Source organism: Pisolithus orientalis, assembly GCF_024613125.1.
Source record: "Pisolithus orientalis strain OTSU chromosome Unknown F5J12scaffold_2, whole genome shotgun sequence".
In the NCBI taxonomy this organism is placed as follows: domain Eukaryota; kingdom Fungi; phylum Basidiomycota; class Agaricomycetes; order Boletales; family Pisolithaceae; genus Pisolithus; species Pisolithus orientalis.
Window position 1 is genome coordinate 1,351,099 of NW_026260783.1, and position 15,180 is coordinate 1,366,278.

Here is a 15,180-nt window from a genome sequence, read left to right on the forward strand (position 1 = left end):
TGGGTTCTTTCGTTATGTAATTTGGATTAGTAAGGCAGAAGCGAAGCTGGAGTCTGCACCCTGCCTGCCCGCATATTCGACGTTGCGACAACCGTACTGCGAGACTATTCGGCGTTCGTCGTTCGGTCCGAGCACATTTAATCCCACTTTTCTATAACATGCCTGCCGGCTACGAGGCATTACCTCAGTTGCCGGAGGAGGAACTGGATGACAGCGGGCAGAACGGCGCTGTCAAGTCCAAGCGGGGAAAGGCAACACGGCGCTCGCAGAGATCCAGGCATATAGACCTGAGCAAACTAGACAATGCTTTCAAGAGGTGATGTCGTCATACTTCAATCTCGAGGATGCTACCAACTGGTTCCCTAGGTGGACAGAGTTTATCTCCCAGAAAATAAAGCGACAGAGAAAATCAGAGGACTATGCGCGCAAGGATATCTGGCAGAGTGTGTTTGACCCATACCTTCCTGCATTTTCCGATTTTACCCCCCTCATGGTAAGCTTGGGATGTCGTCACTCAACCTCCGTGTCAACAGATAATTATACCCACAGGTAAAGACACTAGATGACAAACCTCCCATGAACCAGATTGCTTTCGACACGTAAGTAAGCCCCAGTGCGTTTCCAAGTGACCATAACTGTTGGTGTTCATAACCACAGTCTCACACAGTCCGTCCGTAATGCCATCTCTGTAGGCATTCATCCAAAGATGATTGCAAAGGGTTCTTCTGGTTCTTATTTTGTTCGAGCCAAAGTGGACGGAAAAGTTCAGACAGTCGCGTATGTAGAAGGTCAAATCTCGCGAAGCTTGGCTGACCACTGGATAGCGTCTTTAAACCAAAAGACGAAGAGCCGTATGGCCGGTTGAATCCTAAAGTGAGCGATCTTGCATTATTTTGAACGATATTTGAGGGTTGCCATGCATCTAGACAACCAAATGGTTGCACCGTCAATTCAGGTGGCTCATCCCCTTTGGTCGCTCTTGCCTCATACCAAACCTGAGGTATTCCATCTGTATCACCGGGAGCCTCCAAGAGCCTCATGTCATTCAGTTATGTTTCCGAAGCGGCTGCGTCGCTCCTCGACGAACGCCTAGCATTAAACATCGTGCCTCGTACTCAACTCGTTTCACTTTCTAGTCCAGTGAGTTTGCGCAAAGCATTCTTTATCATCAATAGAGAGTGATCACACGACTGTAGGCTTTTTTTTACGATTGGCTGGACAGGAGTGCAGCGAAGAAGGGTAAACCGCTACCTGAAAAGATTGGCAGCATGCAGCTTTTCCTACACGGCTACACTGGTGGGAAGGCACACTGGGTGACAGCTTCACTTTTCTTACATCGCATTCCTTAGACGCGTCAGACTTTCTGAGAAAACATCCATGGCCTGGTCGCCCAATAGCAGATACATTCGATGACTCGTCGCACCGAAAGGGGATATCAACAAAGAAATGCTTGTCGGCTCTCAAAATCATTTGTGGTAAGACTGGTGACGATGAGAATGATGATGTAGATCCAGAAGAGGAACATACATTATTCGATGCCACCGAGGATGATGACACTTACCGTACTTTCCATTGGTCACGGGCTCTCCAACAGAATTTTAGAGAAGAACTTGAAAAGTGAGTTACCTGTCTACGGTCGCAAGTATCATGTGCTCATCTCTGTCTGCAAGGCTCGTAATTTTAGGTATGCCGTGTGCTCTAAACTCCGCATATTTCACTTAACCACAAGACCTAGACTACCTCATGCTCAATACCGACCGCGGAGCTGACAATTGGATGGTCAAATATTGTGAAGGCGACCACATTAAATCTCCTGTTGCAGTTGCCCCACAAGCATCTACGAATCCCCGGATGCCGCTAATGAGTGAGCTTCGTCCTTTCGGGTCGCATTCATCGACCCAGGCATCGGTTTCCTTCGCCGGAGTGGCTTCATCGCCCCATGGACCGCCCGTCTCCAGTGACTACACTCGCTATCCACATATTCATGTCGCTGCTATTGACAATTCTCTGTCATTCCCTCACGAACATCCGCAGGGATGGAGATCGTATACGTATGGTTGGCTTTACCTTCCCGTGAGTCTTATAGGGCAGCCGTTCAGCGAGAAGACTCGGTCGCACTTTTTGCCTCTTCTTACGAGCAAAGCTTGGTGGGAGGAGACAACCTTTCAATTACGAAGGTTGTTCGCAGTGGATCCAGACTTTCATCCGAAGATGTTTAGGGTATATGTCCATCGGAAGTCTGGAATGTCATGCTCAATACGTTTGATAGAGGCAACTGGCGGTTATCAAAGGACAGGCTTATAACATCGTTGAGTCCTTGAAGCATCCGGTAAGAATCAGGTTCAGTCCTCCGTTGGTAGATGATTGACTACGAGGGGCTACCCACCTTTTTCAGGATGAAGGTGCACCCTACTTTCTCTATCCACATTAAATCTCTGATCGACTTCAAGGGCCCCTCGAGTTGACACGCAGGACTAGAGCACTTGTTTGGGACGACGAGGTGGAAATGCCAGAAGAAACCCCTTGTCTTCCTAGTGCGGATCCGCTGAGTTCACCTCGCCCCTCTATAAATACGGTACCTCTGCCACAGCGCGTGCGTAGCCGTAGTCCACTCGAGTGAATTTCCGCCGCGGGCACGGGGGCGTTCGTCGGAGGCCAACAGGCCTGTACCATTCTCGGCGAAGTTCCAAAAAGTGCACCCAGGTACTACTGGCGTCACGGTTCTCGAGCATCTTGAACGCCTGGATGCCGTTGAGGCTGGCCTACAGAGACTCGGTGTTGGGGAACCCCTTATGGAAGAGGAAGATGAAGTAGACGTTGGTGAATTCTCCGTTTCCAGTCGACCAGCTCTGTCAATACAAACGGAGGTTTCGAGTCGAGTACCGCTAGAGACGTCGGTGTCGCAGCAGTTCACGCCACCTGGAAGTCCGGACAGACTGACCTCGGTGCCGGAGGACCCCCCTTTGTCTACCTCCGTCACCGAGGAAGACTTAGCCATTATGTCGAAGTCAACATCACATGTGGAGCCACCATTCTCCGTTCACACGCGGTGGAAGAGTCACGCAGGTTCTTCGAGACATCAACAAGATCGTAGCCTGGATTGGATGAACTTCGATGAGCAGCCGAAACGGACTGTCATTGTTGAGGTCGGTGCTACTGTTATGTTGGCTCACTGGGTTGTCTGACTGGCCATCTAGCGCCTCGAATACGTTCAGGCGAAACCGCTGCTGAGCTGCTGGTAACCAAGGTAGCTACCTGGGAACGTGGTGTACATACGTATGATGGCATGGAGCGGATCCATCGGAATATTTGGACTGTTTGGTTCGTTGTGGCACTGACCAGATATAGTAGTCAACCGTAGGATGACGGAATGGAGCACTACATAATAACATTTAGAGTCTAGTATGTGTTCCCTGGAGATAGAACTTGATATTGCCAACAGCACGAGGGTCACGCTGCTTAATGTTACCACAGAACTCATCTCCGCCGATCGATGTGCACACACCTAGGTCGTCCTTCTCTGTCATTCATTCCTGTGAGCTAGCCGACGCATCAACTTTGACAGCAGGATGTATTGATACCAATCTCAGTGAATGGCGAGTCTCTACAACAGCTCTGCGACAAGCTTACTCGGAAGGGCCGCGCCGAGTTTCGCAACAAACGCGTAGGCCCAGGGTGGATCAAATACTTTTGGAACAACACAGTGTGGAACCTGGACGACGGTAATAGCGTTAATACGGTCTGCTATACGTTTCCTACGTATTCACTCGCTCCGCAGCCGACGATTACACCATTTTTGTTCGGCGCCATAACCCCACACCGGCCTCCAATGAAGGCAATGTAGTCACCCAGACCACCCTACACGTCAACGATCCGTCTAGCCAATTGCCAGGGCCACCAGAGTATCAAAACCCATCGTTCTACGTTTTTCAATCTTCCAGGACTACGTCACCTCTTCCACGCTCAGACCACAGTGTCAAGGGGAACAGCGAACAGCACACTAATCACAAGACGGTAAACACTGGTGTTGCAAAGCATCGAAAGGATTTTGAAAAGTTTCACAATGAAAACGGAGTGCGGACCGTTGTGGGAAGTATCGGTCCAGTCACCAACGGTAAGTAGCTGCTGCTATTGCGAAAGATTGTCTATTCATGACTTGCAAAGTCAGGATGTTACTGAGGAAGGGGTATCGACACGTGTATATGTCACGAAAGTTCGCTCTGAAGCACGGATTCATACCTGCGGATGCTGCTCCGGGGCATTATGGGTACGGCGGCCTCGTCAATCTAGGGAAGTGGCCGATCACTCTGACAGTCGCTGACCGCCCCCCCTTGCATGGTGTGGGCTCTGCCGAACCCTCCGCTCCAACAACCGAGAGTCCGTTACGACTGCAGTCTAAGACGGTTTCTGTCCCTGTTTACCTCTCTGAAGAGCCACATTTTGACGTTGTCCTTGGACGTTCGTTCTTCGAATGTAGGCAAATTAAACTGTCTACAGTTGATCCAACTGAGGTGATTTGTTTGGACACGGGTGAGAAAGTTGAGTGTCAGCTGGTGGTATTGAAAGATGGTAGAGGCGAAGTTGTTATTGTGACTTGACAGTATCCCTTCCTTACAGACGTGATGAAGTATATTGCCATGATGAGACTAACTCGTAAACATGTTTATAATTGCAAAATATTGTTGTATAGAAGGACTCATCCGCTGACCCTAACCTGAAGACACAGAGACACCCGTGCGATGATCTCGAAGTGACCGGGGCACGGGCATTTGCCACTCCCGATTGCGGAAAACTCGTCACTGAGGACCAATTTGGACGACGGCATTCACGAGGTTTCCCGTGGACAGGTTATAAACGAGTTTAGACCGGCCTCACCCGCTCCCGATAACATACTTCAGTCTCGTACAACAGTGTTCTCGCGCTTGCAGCGTTCTGTCAACTATGCCGAGTACGTACCCATAGTTAGGGGCCGTATATCTTGTGGCTGATCTTTCTGGAAGCCATAACAATGATGTTGAAAGACATTGCAGCGTACAACAAGTACAAGAATGAAGTGCTCGGGCAAGGTGGGCGGATCATTCACGATTACGAGGATTTGGTACTTGCCTTGTCCCTACCGTGGAAATGTGGTTGTCTTGTTTACCATTCCACTTCCAGGGCTTCACTGCCGAGCTACCGCAACAGTTGTTTCAGGAGTTGCAGTCCACTTCTTCGATCGCCGGCGGTGACATTGCGTCTTTCGGTAAAGTCATCCCACCGCAGTCTTGTTGCCAATGATCTCATGAAACGGAAAACAGAACTGGACAGCCGGGTGACCATCCAGCTTCAGTAGATTCAAGAGATAACCTAGGATATTCCTGTGTCTTGATTAGCCTATCTCCAAGTGTCAATGATTATGTAAATATTGTAGGATATTAGACAGGCGGGGTCAAGGTGGGATACTAATAGGTCTGTGTTTTCGTCAGGTCTCCTCAGTTGAGCAATGCCCCAGACTCGGTCAGCCACTCGTTTGAGCAGCTTGTCGAGAGCGACGGGCGAGAAACCATCTCAGACGCTGTCGTCCAAACGAAAGATCGGCCCACGACACGGTGACGATGATACTACCCCTAGCAAGAAGAGATCGAAAAAACAAAGCCGCACCGAACGTAGTGTCGCTTCGGGTCCACTGCTACCATTGGATGGATACGGTGATCAGTCAACTATTGACGCAGTCCTTACCTTCTCGTTCGAGGATGCCAAAGCACACCTTATCGACGTTGACCCCCGTTTTGCAGAATTATTCGGGCAGCTGAAATGCAAACCGTTCGAACATCTCGAACAAGTTCATCCATTCCGGTGCGTACCCAGTGACAGGCAGCGTCCTCGGTTGTCTCAGTGGTTGGTGTGTTCGAACTTGCAGCTCGCTCGTGCAATCAATCTTGTGAGGTTACGTTGTAAAGGTGTACAAGAGAACCTTCGGCTGATTGGCGACGTGTCAGAGCTCAGCAGATATCCTGGCTTGCTGCTAGGTCAATCACTCATAAATTCCTTCGCCTTTATGATCCGTCATTGCCAGAGAAGCCAACGGATTTCTCGTGCGTGTATTCGTCTATGCAACCTACCCGGAATTTGTGCGCCGTGTGTGTCTGACTTTCTGTACTTCAATAGACACGTCAAGTCACCACAGTCGTTCTTCCCAGTCCCTCACCAGGTGGCCAACACTGATATCGAAACGCTCAAATCAGCAGGCCTGAGCACACGAAAGGCAGAATATGGTATGAAGGTTTTTTTTTTCTGTTTAGATGTCCTTTTTTTGATGTTATTCTTCTCGTTGGGATGGCCGTTATTACCGATTCCAAATGAAGTTAGAGACCTCGCTACGCGTTTTGCTGATGGGCGGCTTTCAACGGCCAAACTTCTCACAGCAAGCGACGAAGAACTGGTGGAGATGTTGACGGAAGTCAGGGGAATAGGAAAGGTGAGTTCGGGGTGCTTAATGAGTTCTCCTGTTCGCCTGGGCTCTTTCCCGACGTTGTCGTTTTCTGACGTGGTCGGCACTTCGACGGGTGTAGTGGACAGTTGACATGTTCGCCATCTTTACCCTTCGACGACCGAATATTTTACCAGTGGGGGACCTAGGGATACAGAGAGGTATGCTACGGTGGTTCGGAGGGGCCGGATTCAAAATTAGGCCGGACAAAGCAGCGCAGGAAGATACCAACATTGCTGAGAAGCCAGGGTATGCCAGGGGTGAACAAACGAAAACGACGTACACAGAAGTCGGAATGGTAGTAAGCCATGCTATCGAATCGAACAGACGACGGAAAAACTGCGTGCGGATCTATGTCTCGGTCGAATCCCGAAATAAATCCAGACCCGGACTTCGACATGAATGGTGTCGTTGCGAAAGAGGATAATCATACAATCTCCATGAGTACTTCCACTGCCCTTACATCAGAGCGATCTCAGGGCCCCGCGGTCCCTCCCGCCACTCTCATTTCTTCGCTGATCCCTCCCCCATCGCAAGCTTTCACGCCATCAAAGAGTAGTGTTCGCGATACAGCTGTTGGACAGGAAAATTCTACAGACAGGTTCATGAAACCATGGACGATGCCTCTTCCTCATGGTCTCACCCCTACCAGCATGAAGAGTAGGTTGGATGGAAAGAAAGTCAAGTACGGAGTGGCATGCTCTTCGCTGTTTCCTTTTTATGACTAACGTGTGTTATTTCTGGTAGAGGAGCACTTCTTACCCCTCAGGAAATGGAAGCCCTAGCCACACAGTGGGCACCCTACCGAAGCTTGGGTGTGTTCGGGTCCAATCTTTGCGTTTCGGGGCTAATGTTTGCGTCTCCGCAGCGGTTTACTACATGTGGGCACTTACCGACCAAGACTGAGACGTTACGGTAATCGTAGAGGCTTTCTTCGCATGTTCCTCACGCGTAGATTTACAGGCCCAGTGTGTATACTGTACTGCTGGTGCATACTCAGCTTTTTTCTGGCTTATGTCTATGCACACGGAGTATTTCAGAATACCATCGAGCGGTAGTACCTATATAAGCATTTATCCTCCTTCCCGAGAAAACGATTCCGTAATGAGAAGATCCTGAATCGTGAAGCGTTATGTCAGTTATTACCTGCTGAAAGCCAATGCAACAAAGGCAAAACTACTGGGCGGCGAGAAGGGTGGTTGGGTGTTTGAAATACCGAACCACTCACCTCCGGTGCAAATGGCCACGCATCGAATGCACGCACAAGAGCTGCCCAATCTGTGGTTTCCATCTTACGTATCAACTTCAAAACATCTGCACGGGCAGGGTGGTCGGTAGGGAGAGTGGGGTCTGTAAGGTAGGAAAGCAAGGCGGTGGAACCGGGCGCCAAGTGCCTGGTGGGCAACACGTGAAGGTGTGAGGGATGTTCCGCAGACAAATTCGAGATCATGACACACCCAATTGCACGTTCTAATTTCTTGGACTTCAGGACGAATAGTTTGCGTAAACAGTAGTCCCATTTGTCAAGCATTCCTTTCTCAATAATCTGACATCCCCCAAATCCTGCGTAAGCATGTAGGGTCATGGGAGAAATAAACTCTTGCCTGTCTTTTCAAGGGGTCCATAGTTACCGCCGTCATAGGAGTGACTCTGTGCCCTGGAACTACGCTTGACGGCCAGAAATGTTGGTCATACGGGAACAAAGCTTCTGGAGAGAGAGGCTGAGCAAAGGATGATACGGCTTGAGCAATGACAGAAAGCTTGCAACGATTCAATGATTCGGTGCTTGCTGAAACACGCTGGGATGGGCTGTGAAGAGTGCCAGCTTACGAAGTTTGAGCGCTCACTTCCCATAGCCAGTCATGCATCACATAACTCATTGGAACACGACCGTACTGAAAGAGCCAGCCACCATCCGGGATAAGTCTAAGGAACTGGGCGATGAGTTGTTCCCCGTATACGGACGTCGGAAGATGTGCAATGAAGTGCAAGTGTGGATGAGCTAGCGGTATTAGAATGAGACTGTACATCAACCGCATCATCAGAAAATGGCATACACTGATCCCATGGAAATGTATTGATGTCGTTGAGGTAACCATCCGCCTCTAGCTTCTGGTAGCTATTCCAGGAATAGCCGTCTAATGGGAGTACGTGCACTCGGGAGTCCGCTGCTTCAAGTGGCTGAAATGGCCCTGTAGTATCTGCACGGGACGGAGGAGAAGTAGCCTACTTTGAGAAATTCGAGGTACGGCTCCAAATGCTCCAGGACGATGATTTTCCGTATACGTTCCTTGGGCAGAGCCATTAATGCGCGCGTCAATACACCGGGGCCTGAGGGAATCTCAGACTTCAGTGGATTGCAAGGGAGTGAAGTCGTACCCGGGAATGCCTCGATTATGACCTTGTCCTTGGATCCCGCTGGGACAAAAGCATCAGCGACAAGCGCTGCTGACTGAAGGTTGCGCAGAAACACCCGATTACTGAAGGTTAGTCCCGGCTGTTGGGAAAGCCGCTACCCAGTCGTCTTGAGCTGGTAGATGGAACTTGTTGTCAGAAGTGTAAGTCACTTTGCGCTTCCTTTGCGTTGAACGCGTTTTGGATCGAATGACAATAGATTGACTGTCATCTCGGGATCGAGGCGTGTCAGCTGTGCTCTCCTTGACTGAGTAAGGTCGAATTGTGAAGGCTGTTGGGGTTCTCCTGGGAGACGGAAAGAATTCTTCAGGTGTGTTTCGCGCCTTTCCGTAGCAACACTTCACTGAAGAAGCTGGTCCACGCCTGAGCATGAACAAGAGAGACATGGCGTTCTACCAGGACGGCATAAAACATCGGCAGCAATGGCACTGACGCGTGGCAAAATACGCGTAGCCGGGTGGTTTTTTGTCTTTTGACAGCTACTGTGAACAGTACGCTGCCATCCTTCTCTCCTACCTGCTGATGTTGCGATGTTCGTACATGTGTGTCTGCTTACCATAGGCAAGTTTGTGCTCGAACAGTATATATCAACGACCAAGCGTTCCTTGCTGACTTACCCTAGTTATCTTCTGTTGTTCATCCTAGATATATCAATCTAATAACCTCGTCTCATCATGCGTCTTCATGTGGTTTCCACCTATCAGTTAATGTCGAAATACCACTTCGGCCACACCGACTCATCTAAACCCAAGAGCGTCCTTTACCATGTCGATCACATCCGGTTCGTCCTCTTCAACTAGGATCTTGTCATCCATCGTGCAAGAGCATTCCGGTCGCGGAGCATGCGCTCTAAGTCTTCCAGCGTCACCCAGCCATATCGCACATTGCGCACCAAGGATATGCCGGGGAAGGAAACGCACTCCAATGTGGGGCACAACTTGTGCCATCCCGTTGCCAAATTGGCGAGTGCGGCATGATCTGAGAGTGGTCCCTTCGATGCTTCGAGACATGAACGTAATGGAACGCAGATACTCGAATCCGGACATAAAAGTATCCAAGTTTTGCAAGAACTCCTGATGCGGTTGAATTCTGCAAATTGAGAAAATGGGAGAGTTACACACATCGGTGAAAGGACCATGTCCGACATGGAGTGCAAACGAATCCAGCTTGGGTATATTTTCAGGGATTGTATTGAGTGCCTTGAGAGTCTCCGTCGTGCTTTCGATATGAGCGATTATCTGAATTGAAGATATTGGTTTGGTCGAAAATAACAGAATTTGCGTTATGATCCGCATGATATCGTCATTCATATATTCCGGCTGCAAAAGGCAGATTTCTACGCCTCGAACAGGACGACCGGGAACAAGGGAAGACAATATAAGCGGCGTCGCAGATATTTGTGAAATACCGGGAAGTGCACGGGATGGAAGGATGGCATTTTTGATCAGGGCTCCCCCGAACATGACGCTACTAAGTTCGGATTGTTCCTCCATCCATCGAGCGAAGTCATCATCCCAAGCGAGCGTCGTGCTCAAAGATCTCAATCTGAATGGGCAACCGAGAAAGTATTTCGCATGGGGTCCAGTGGAGGAGGAGGGTCAGGTCCCTCAGTGCAGGCATACTGTGGAGAGCACGACCCAGGAGGGATAGGTAACCGCTAAGCATGTCATACCTGGAAGTCAGGTCACTATATAGTTAGTCGCCGTGTGACTAAAGCAACGCTGGGATATGCTACGATCGTCTTCAGACACGGTATGAGGCGTGTTGTGTTAGGCTCTAGATCCCTGTAGAGGACTCGTTCCACAATCGCTTTTAAGCGTCTGCTTAGCGCCAGGATTCTCGCAAGTTCGGATGGACTGAGAAAGCTTATGATTTCATATATGATTTCCGGTGGGAGACGCAGAACTATGTCAGGGGGAGTAAGTGCTTGGTTTCCACGCGCCGAACCCACTGGACACATACGCGGGAACGTGGACCGAGACGCAGATTTAAGCACGCAGGCAGCTGTGCTTGGGTCTACTCTGACTTCGTTGGCGAGGTACATGAGTGCATAAGAGTAGCTTTCCGCGACAGCCGGTGCTTCACTTGCCAGCGGTGCCATGGTAGTGTAGTACTGGCCAGAGGTGAACACTACGCGAGTGTCTCGCACGGTAACCACTCCACCATCGGTCCACCACCATGCCCACATCACCCAGACGACCTCATCGCCGTTTCTCGTCGGTGTCGGTCGATTCTTCTTGGAATGCCCCACAAGTAACCCGTGGCCGACGAAGGAGGTCGTCCTCTGGACCAGGACAGCGCACGGCCGCAGCGGGTCCATCGGACGTCCCCATGCACGACATCCGCTCTCATGACCATAGTACCATTGAGTCCAGTGATCACGATATCCATGGGAAGCGTGTAGTACTACAGGAAGTAGGGGTGCGACCTCTCATATACACATCTCTACCACCTACGCCGATTCTGCCTTCTCCGCCTTCGTCTCCTCCGCCATGGGACAGAAACACATTTCAGGGGTCACCAAGGCCGCAAGTGAACGAACCTCTGTTCTCGCTGTGGGATTATCTTCGAGAGGAACTTCTTGCAACTGATTTTGACTCGCATCAAGAACTCAAATGGGAGAGGGTCAGTAATTTCCTGAGCATACCATTCGCGATTGAAAAAGTGCGCTGCTTTTTGGCTTCGTTGACATGCTCTGCTGATGAGTTTGCCCAGATCGTTGGATTCGGATTTATCCTATGCTTGGACTCCTTCCTGTACACATTTACCATTCTCCCTATTCGCTTCCTCTTAGCGGTATTCCGCCTGCTTTCCAACACCCTCTCTCTCTCGAGATCACATCTTCCTCCTTCCCAGAAGGCCGACATTTTGCGCACCCTGTTGCTCGCGGTCTCGGTCACCATACTGCTGCCCCTCACCGATGCCAGCAAGATCTATCACTCCATTCGCGGCCAAGATACTATAAAGTTATATGTTATATTCAACTCTCTCGAAGTTCGCATCTCACCTCGTTTCCTCAATTTCATCACTGATTTTTGAGGCGAAAACCCCTTAGATTGCAGACAGGCTTTGTGCATCAATTGGCCAGGACATCCTTGACTGCATGTTTTCTCGTTCTACCCTGGAAGTAATTTCTCGGAAAGCAATGGTGACCCCTCATATCCTTCGCCCATTCATTTACTTTACTCTGGCTACTTTATATGTAGGTGAGTGTGGCGGTATTGAATCGGCTCACATGCGTTGACCGACTGTCAGCTTGCCATACACTCGTCATGCTGTATCAGCTCCTTTCGCTGAACGTCGCCGTGAATTCTTACGATCACGCCCTTCTCACTCTTCTCATGTCAAACCAATTCGTCGAGATCAAGGGCTGCGTCTTCAAGAAGTTCGAAAAGGACAATCTTTTCCAGATCACTTGTGCGGACTATAGTGGAACGTTTCACGTTATCTCTGATGCTACTCGTCGTCGCGTTTCGGAATTTGATTGAACTCAGTGGGTCAGAATTCGACTTCACGGGAGGATTTGTTATGCCCCAAAGCTTTGGTTGGTTTCGGGGCAATAATGTGATATGGACGATATCCTACTGTATGTGTTTTTCTTATTCACCAAGACTTTTAATAACGAATGATATCCAGCCCGTATTGACAGTTATAGCGTCGGAGATGCTCGTTGATTGGTTGAAGCATGCATTCATTACGAAATTTAACCACATCCGCCCTTCAGTGTACGAACGATACACGGACGTTCTGTGTCGTGATCTGGCAAGCGGAAGCAGACTAGCAGCACGCAAGGTTTGCTCTCAGCTTTTGTCAGCTCTTCACGTCATTCAACGGAATGCTTTAGCATTGCTACGTAGACCAGTCGCCCTTAGTTGCGCGTCGTCTTGGTTTCGCCTCAATTCCTCTGGCGGTTCTTGCAATTCTCATAGGTTTTCAATCATTGGGTTTTGTACCTTCTCATCGAGCCCCTTCTGAACGAACCCTGGGCCTGGACCAAATGCTAGCTGTGGAAGTAACTTATTTGGTTAAGTACCTGGTGATGGCTCTGGCGTTTTGGTTGTGGTATGCGTGCTCGGGATAGGATAGTTTTGAAATACTAACAAGGCTTTTTATTTGTGCAGCTTCCTTGCCCTCAAAGTACTCTTAGGAGTCAACCTTATATCCTACGCAAGCCGAAGAAGGGCGGGGATGGAAGCTCGTGTCGCTGCGGATGTAGTGAATGACTTTGGACGTGACCCCATCGGAGAAGGCAAGGAAGAACGCGAGTATAATAAACAGCTCAGGAAGATGGTAGACGATTGGAGGGACGACGCGGCACGGGTCGGTGAAATGGGCGAGGGGTCAGGTACAAATAAGAAACGCGTGGCATTAGAAGACCTCACACGATTTACAATGGTGAAACGTATTTGGTAAATATACATACTCGTGGTACTTGCTGTTGTCCCATAGGACAACAGCAGCATAAGTTAAATTGCCATGACACTCCCAACTTGAAGCTTGATCTATGTGCTAAGTCATATGCAGACACTCAGATCCGACCAGTCGCGCAAGAACAAACGGCCCTGGGGAGGACGTCGTTCGACCAATTAGACCCAACTTCCGGAACAAGACCCCTTGGCAGGCTCGGGCCTAATAACCGATGATATTGTCCGTCGTACCGCGCATCCAGGGGGCGCCCGGTCCCGGTGGCCAGCTGAGCATGACAGTCAAGCCCCACCTTGGCGCATTTAGAATTCTGCATGTCGAAGCGCACTGGACGCAGATTGTAGGGGCTGTCTTCGTAAGCAGGGGGGGCCAAAGGAGATTCAGCGATCCATTTACGGGCGCGTTCACGCTCTCCAGTGTCCATGCGTTCTGCAATAGTGGCGTCTCGCGAATGCAGTCCGCTACCTCTGCCGGAACCGGTATGGGAGGCCAGATGATGAGCTTGGTAGGGATCGCTCCCATAAGAGTGTGCTTCCGTTTGTGCACGGTCCCTTGCCGCGCGACGTGGTATAACGCTACCAAGGACCACATTTTCTGGGACCACTATGTTTGTATCATGATTCGAGTCGGGAATTGGGATGACTTGATGAATCGCAAATTTGCGGTGTTGGCGGCCACGGGATTGGTCTAGTAATGATGGATATCTAACTGCAGTCGGACAGGAAGGAGTGGCTATGAACGATGAACGATGAGCACCAGAAGCTCTCGACCGGCAGATGAACGACTAGACAGACCATTGGTCACATGGGATGCGTTGTTAAGAGATGTTGCCCTCAGGGGGTTGCGAATCGGCCGTGGAGGTGGACCCGGCGGATCGGGAAACCTGTCAAGGAGGTCGCCAAACGATCCATGTAAGCCAGCGCCGTAGGAATGTTGATGCTGAGTGACCGGCACACCAGGCATCTGTTCAACATCATTCGGACGACTGGTCTTGAACGGCTCTTTGGTGCGACGGACGGACTTCGAGCCTTCTCCGTCCCGCTCCTTAGGAGACTTAGCCTTCCGAAGCGGCATCGATTTGGAGTGCTTGAGTAATTTTTCATGGCTGTCCTGTCCAGACCTACGATGTGTTACGACGCTACGTTACAAGGCGCGGGTTCGGGAGCTGGACTTACAACTTAAATATTTTACGGAATTGATCCATAGCGAGTGGGGGGTAAGGAGCGTAAGGAGCGAAGAGTCGATGGATGTGCTACGAGCAGGGTCTCTGGAGAGTATATATACGTATCTGCGCGACAGAGACCACTTCAGCCTCCGTACGCGTGTACTCTGTGAGGTGACAATCGAGGCATTGTTCCCAAATGTCTGGAATCGTCAGTAGCATTCACGGATGCTTTTGACTATGTAGCACTGTATCTCAATGAGTGGTGAAATCTGTCAACGGATAATTTAGCAAGTGGAAAATAGTCCGTAGTCAGCTGGGTTCAGCCGTTCCACCACAATTGTCCCCAAGGACAAAGCGACGGAGATACACTTGCTGTGGACGGTAATTATGGGTCTAAATTGGTGTCATTGGTAAAGGCGAAGCCAGGAAAGGTGTCACTCACCTATCTCAGCACTGTGTTAGCTATTGCCCACAGACCTGTGTCCAAACAATTATATTCATTGAGTCAGGTTTGGAAACATGACTTCAGTTTGGTGAAACGAAAGCAGTCGATACTCATAGGTATATGTGCCTCCTGTTCCTTGGGAAGCAAAAACTGCTGACTATGAAGATGACGAGACGGGTGCCTTCAGTTCTGCGGATTGCTCTAATTACCATCAGCCCAGGACTTGAAGAGACGACATAGTTTGGAGATCGACATCCTAGG

General features: G+C 49.9%; 7 protein-coding genes across 7 annotated transcripts; 4 read left to right on the top strand and 3 right to left on the bottom strand.

Moving 5' to 3' along the window:
- The first annotated feature begins 68 nt into the window (after nt 1-68).
- On the top strand, nt 69-3,420 carry F5J12DRAFT_798309 (phosphatidylinositol 3 and 4-kinase-domain-containing protein). Its single transcript, XM_051744213.1, has 14 exons — nt 69-316; nt 367-493; nt 550-599; nt 658-777; nt 825-873; nt 927-1,000; nt 1,050-1,140; nt 1,197-1,296; nt 1,350-1,562; nt 1,730-2,220; nt 2,270-2,329; nt 2,462-2,593; nt 2,655-3,146; nt 3,198-3,420. The coding sequence occupies exons 1-14, from the start codon at nt 159-161 to the stop codon at nt 3,240-3,242; spliced, it is 2,202 nt and encodes a 733-aa protein (XP_051605030.1). The 5' UTR covers nt 69-158; the 3' UTR covers nt 3,243-3,420.
- Nucleotides 3,421-4,696, top strand: F5J12DRAFT_798313 (uncharacterized protein). The gene is made up of 4 exons (XM_051744214.1): nt 3,421-3,535; nt 3,591-3,722; nt 3,779-4,114; nt 4,165-4,696. Exons 1-4 carry the CDS (start codon nt 3,463-3,465, stop codon nt 4,596-4,598), a joined length of 975 nt encoding a protein of 324 aa, XP_051605031.1. The 5' UTR covers nt 3,421-3,462; the 3' UTR covers nt 4,599-4,696.
- A 786-nt stretch (nt 4,697-5,482) lies between these two features.
- On the top strand, nt 5,483-7,864 carry F5J12DRAFT_946398 (DNA glycosylase; the record flags this gene model as incomplete). The annotated part of the gene is made up of 9 exons (XM_051749749.1): nt 5,483-5,835; nt 5,900-5,920; nt 5,979-6,074; nt 6,148-6,254; nt 6,345-6,457; nt 6,552-6,729; nt 6,797-7,154; nt 7,217-7,284; nt 7,338-7,864. 9 exons carry the CDS (start codon nt 5,483-5,485, stop codon nt 7,373-7,375), a joined length of 1,332 nt encoding a protein of 443 aa, XP_051605032.1. The 3' UTR covers nt 7,376-7,864.
- Nucleotides 7,543-9,270, bottom strand: F5J12DRAFT_887896 (S-adenosyl-L-methionine-dependent methyltransferase; the record flags this gene model as incomplete). Its single annotated transcript, XM_051747219.1, has 9 exons — nt 7,543-7,584; nt 7,698-7,863; nt 7,927-8,015; nt 8,068-8,268; nt 8,317-8,471; nt 8,527-8,650; nt 8,700-8,800; nt 8,849-8,921; nt 8,986-9,270. The coding sequence occupies 9 exons, from the start codon at nt 9,268-9,270 to the stop codon at nt 7,543-7,545; spliced, it is 1,236 nt and encodes a 411-aa protein (XP_051605033.1).
- Nucleotides 9,271-9,621: 351 nt separating this feature from the next.
- On the bottom strand, nt 9,622-10,985 carry F5J12DRAFT_887897 (uncharacterized protein; the record flags this gene model as incomplete). The annotated part of the gene is made up of 5 exons (XM_051747220.1): nt 9,622-9,957; nt 10,006-10,429; nt 10,507-10,541; nt 10,605-10,789; nt 10,847-10,985. 5 exons carry the CDS (start codon nt 10,983-10,985, stop codon nt 9,622-9,624), a joined length of 1,119 nt encoding a protein of 372 aa, XP_051605034.1.
- A 77-nt stretch (nt 10,986-11,062) lies between these two features.
- F5J12DRAFT_902746 (DUF747-domain-containing protein) lies at nt 11,063-13,297 on the top strand (the record flags this gene model as incomplete). Its single annotated transcript, XM_051748326.1, has 9 exons — nt 11,063-11,209; nt 11,255-11,548; nt 11,600-11,878; nt 11,940-12,090; nt 12,140-12,269; nt 12,295-12,470; nt 12,534-12,676; nt 12,729-12,946; nt 13,006-13,297. The coding sequence occupies 9 exons, from the start codon at nt 11,063-11,065 to the stop codon at nt 13,295-13,297; spliced, it is 1,830 nt and encodes a 609-aa protein (XP_051605035.1).
- A 57-nt stretch (nt 13,298-13,354) lies between these two features.
- On the bottom strand, nt 13,355-14,819 carry F5J12DRAFT_195513 (uncharacterized protein). Its single transcript, XM_051738355.1, has 3 exons — nt 14,485-14,819; nt 14,104-14,429; nt 13,355-14,041 (listed from the first exon to the last, which is right to left on the bottom strand). The coding sequence occupies exons 1-3, from the start codon at nt 14,511-14,513 to the stop codon at nt 13,413-13,415; spliced, it is 984 nt and encodes a 327-aa protein (XP_051605036.1). The 5' UTR covers nt 14,514-14,819; the 3' UTR covers nt 13,355-13,412.
- Between the last annotated feature and the right edge of the window lie 361 nt (nt 14,820-15,180).

Excerpts from the sequence above, each read along its gene's own strand:
- F5J12DRAFT_798309 (XM_051744213.1), top strand. The coding sequence starts at position 159 with ATGCCTGCCGGCTACGAGGCATTACCTCAGTTGCCGGAGGAGGAACTG. Across the intron at positions 1,141-1,196 it reads TCGTTTCACTTTCTAGTCCA|GCTTTTTTTTACGATTGGCT; the intron begins GTGAGTTTGCGC and ends ACACGACTGTAG. Across the intron at positions 3,147-3,197 it reads AACGGACTGTCATTGTTGAG|CGCCTCGAATACGTTCAGGC; the intron begins GTCGGTGCTACT and ends CTGGCCATCTAG.
- F5J12DRAFT_798313 (XM_051744214.1), top strand. The coding sequence starts at position 3,463 with ATGTTACCACAGAACTCATCTCCGCCGATCGATGTGCACACACCTAGG. Across the intron at positions 3,723-3,778 it reads AGTGTGGAACCTGGACGACG|CCGACGATTACACCATTTTT; the intron begins GTAATAGCGTTA and ends CTCGCTCCGCAG. Across the intron at positions 4,115-4,164 it reads TATCGGTCCAGTCACCAACG|TCAGGATGTTACTGAGGAAG; the intron begins GTAAGTAGCTGC and ends TGACTTGCAAAG.
- F5J12DRAFT_195513 (XM_051738355.1), bottom strand. The coding sequence starts at position 14,513 with ATGGATCAATTCCGTAAAATATTTAAGTT. Across the intron at positions 14,430-14,484 it reads TTCCGTAAAATATTTAAGTT|GTCTGGACAGGACAGCCATG; the intron begins GTAAGTCCAGCT and ends AACACATCGTAG. Across the intron at positions 14,042-14,103 it reads CGCATCCCATGTGACCAATG|CCACTCCTTCCTGTCCGACT; the intron begins GTCTGTCTAGTC and ends CATCGTTCATAG.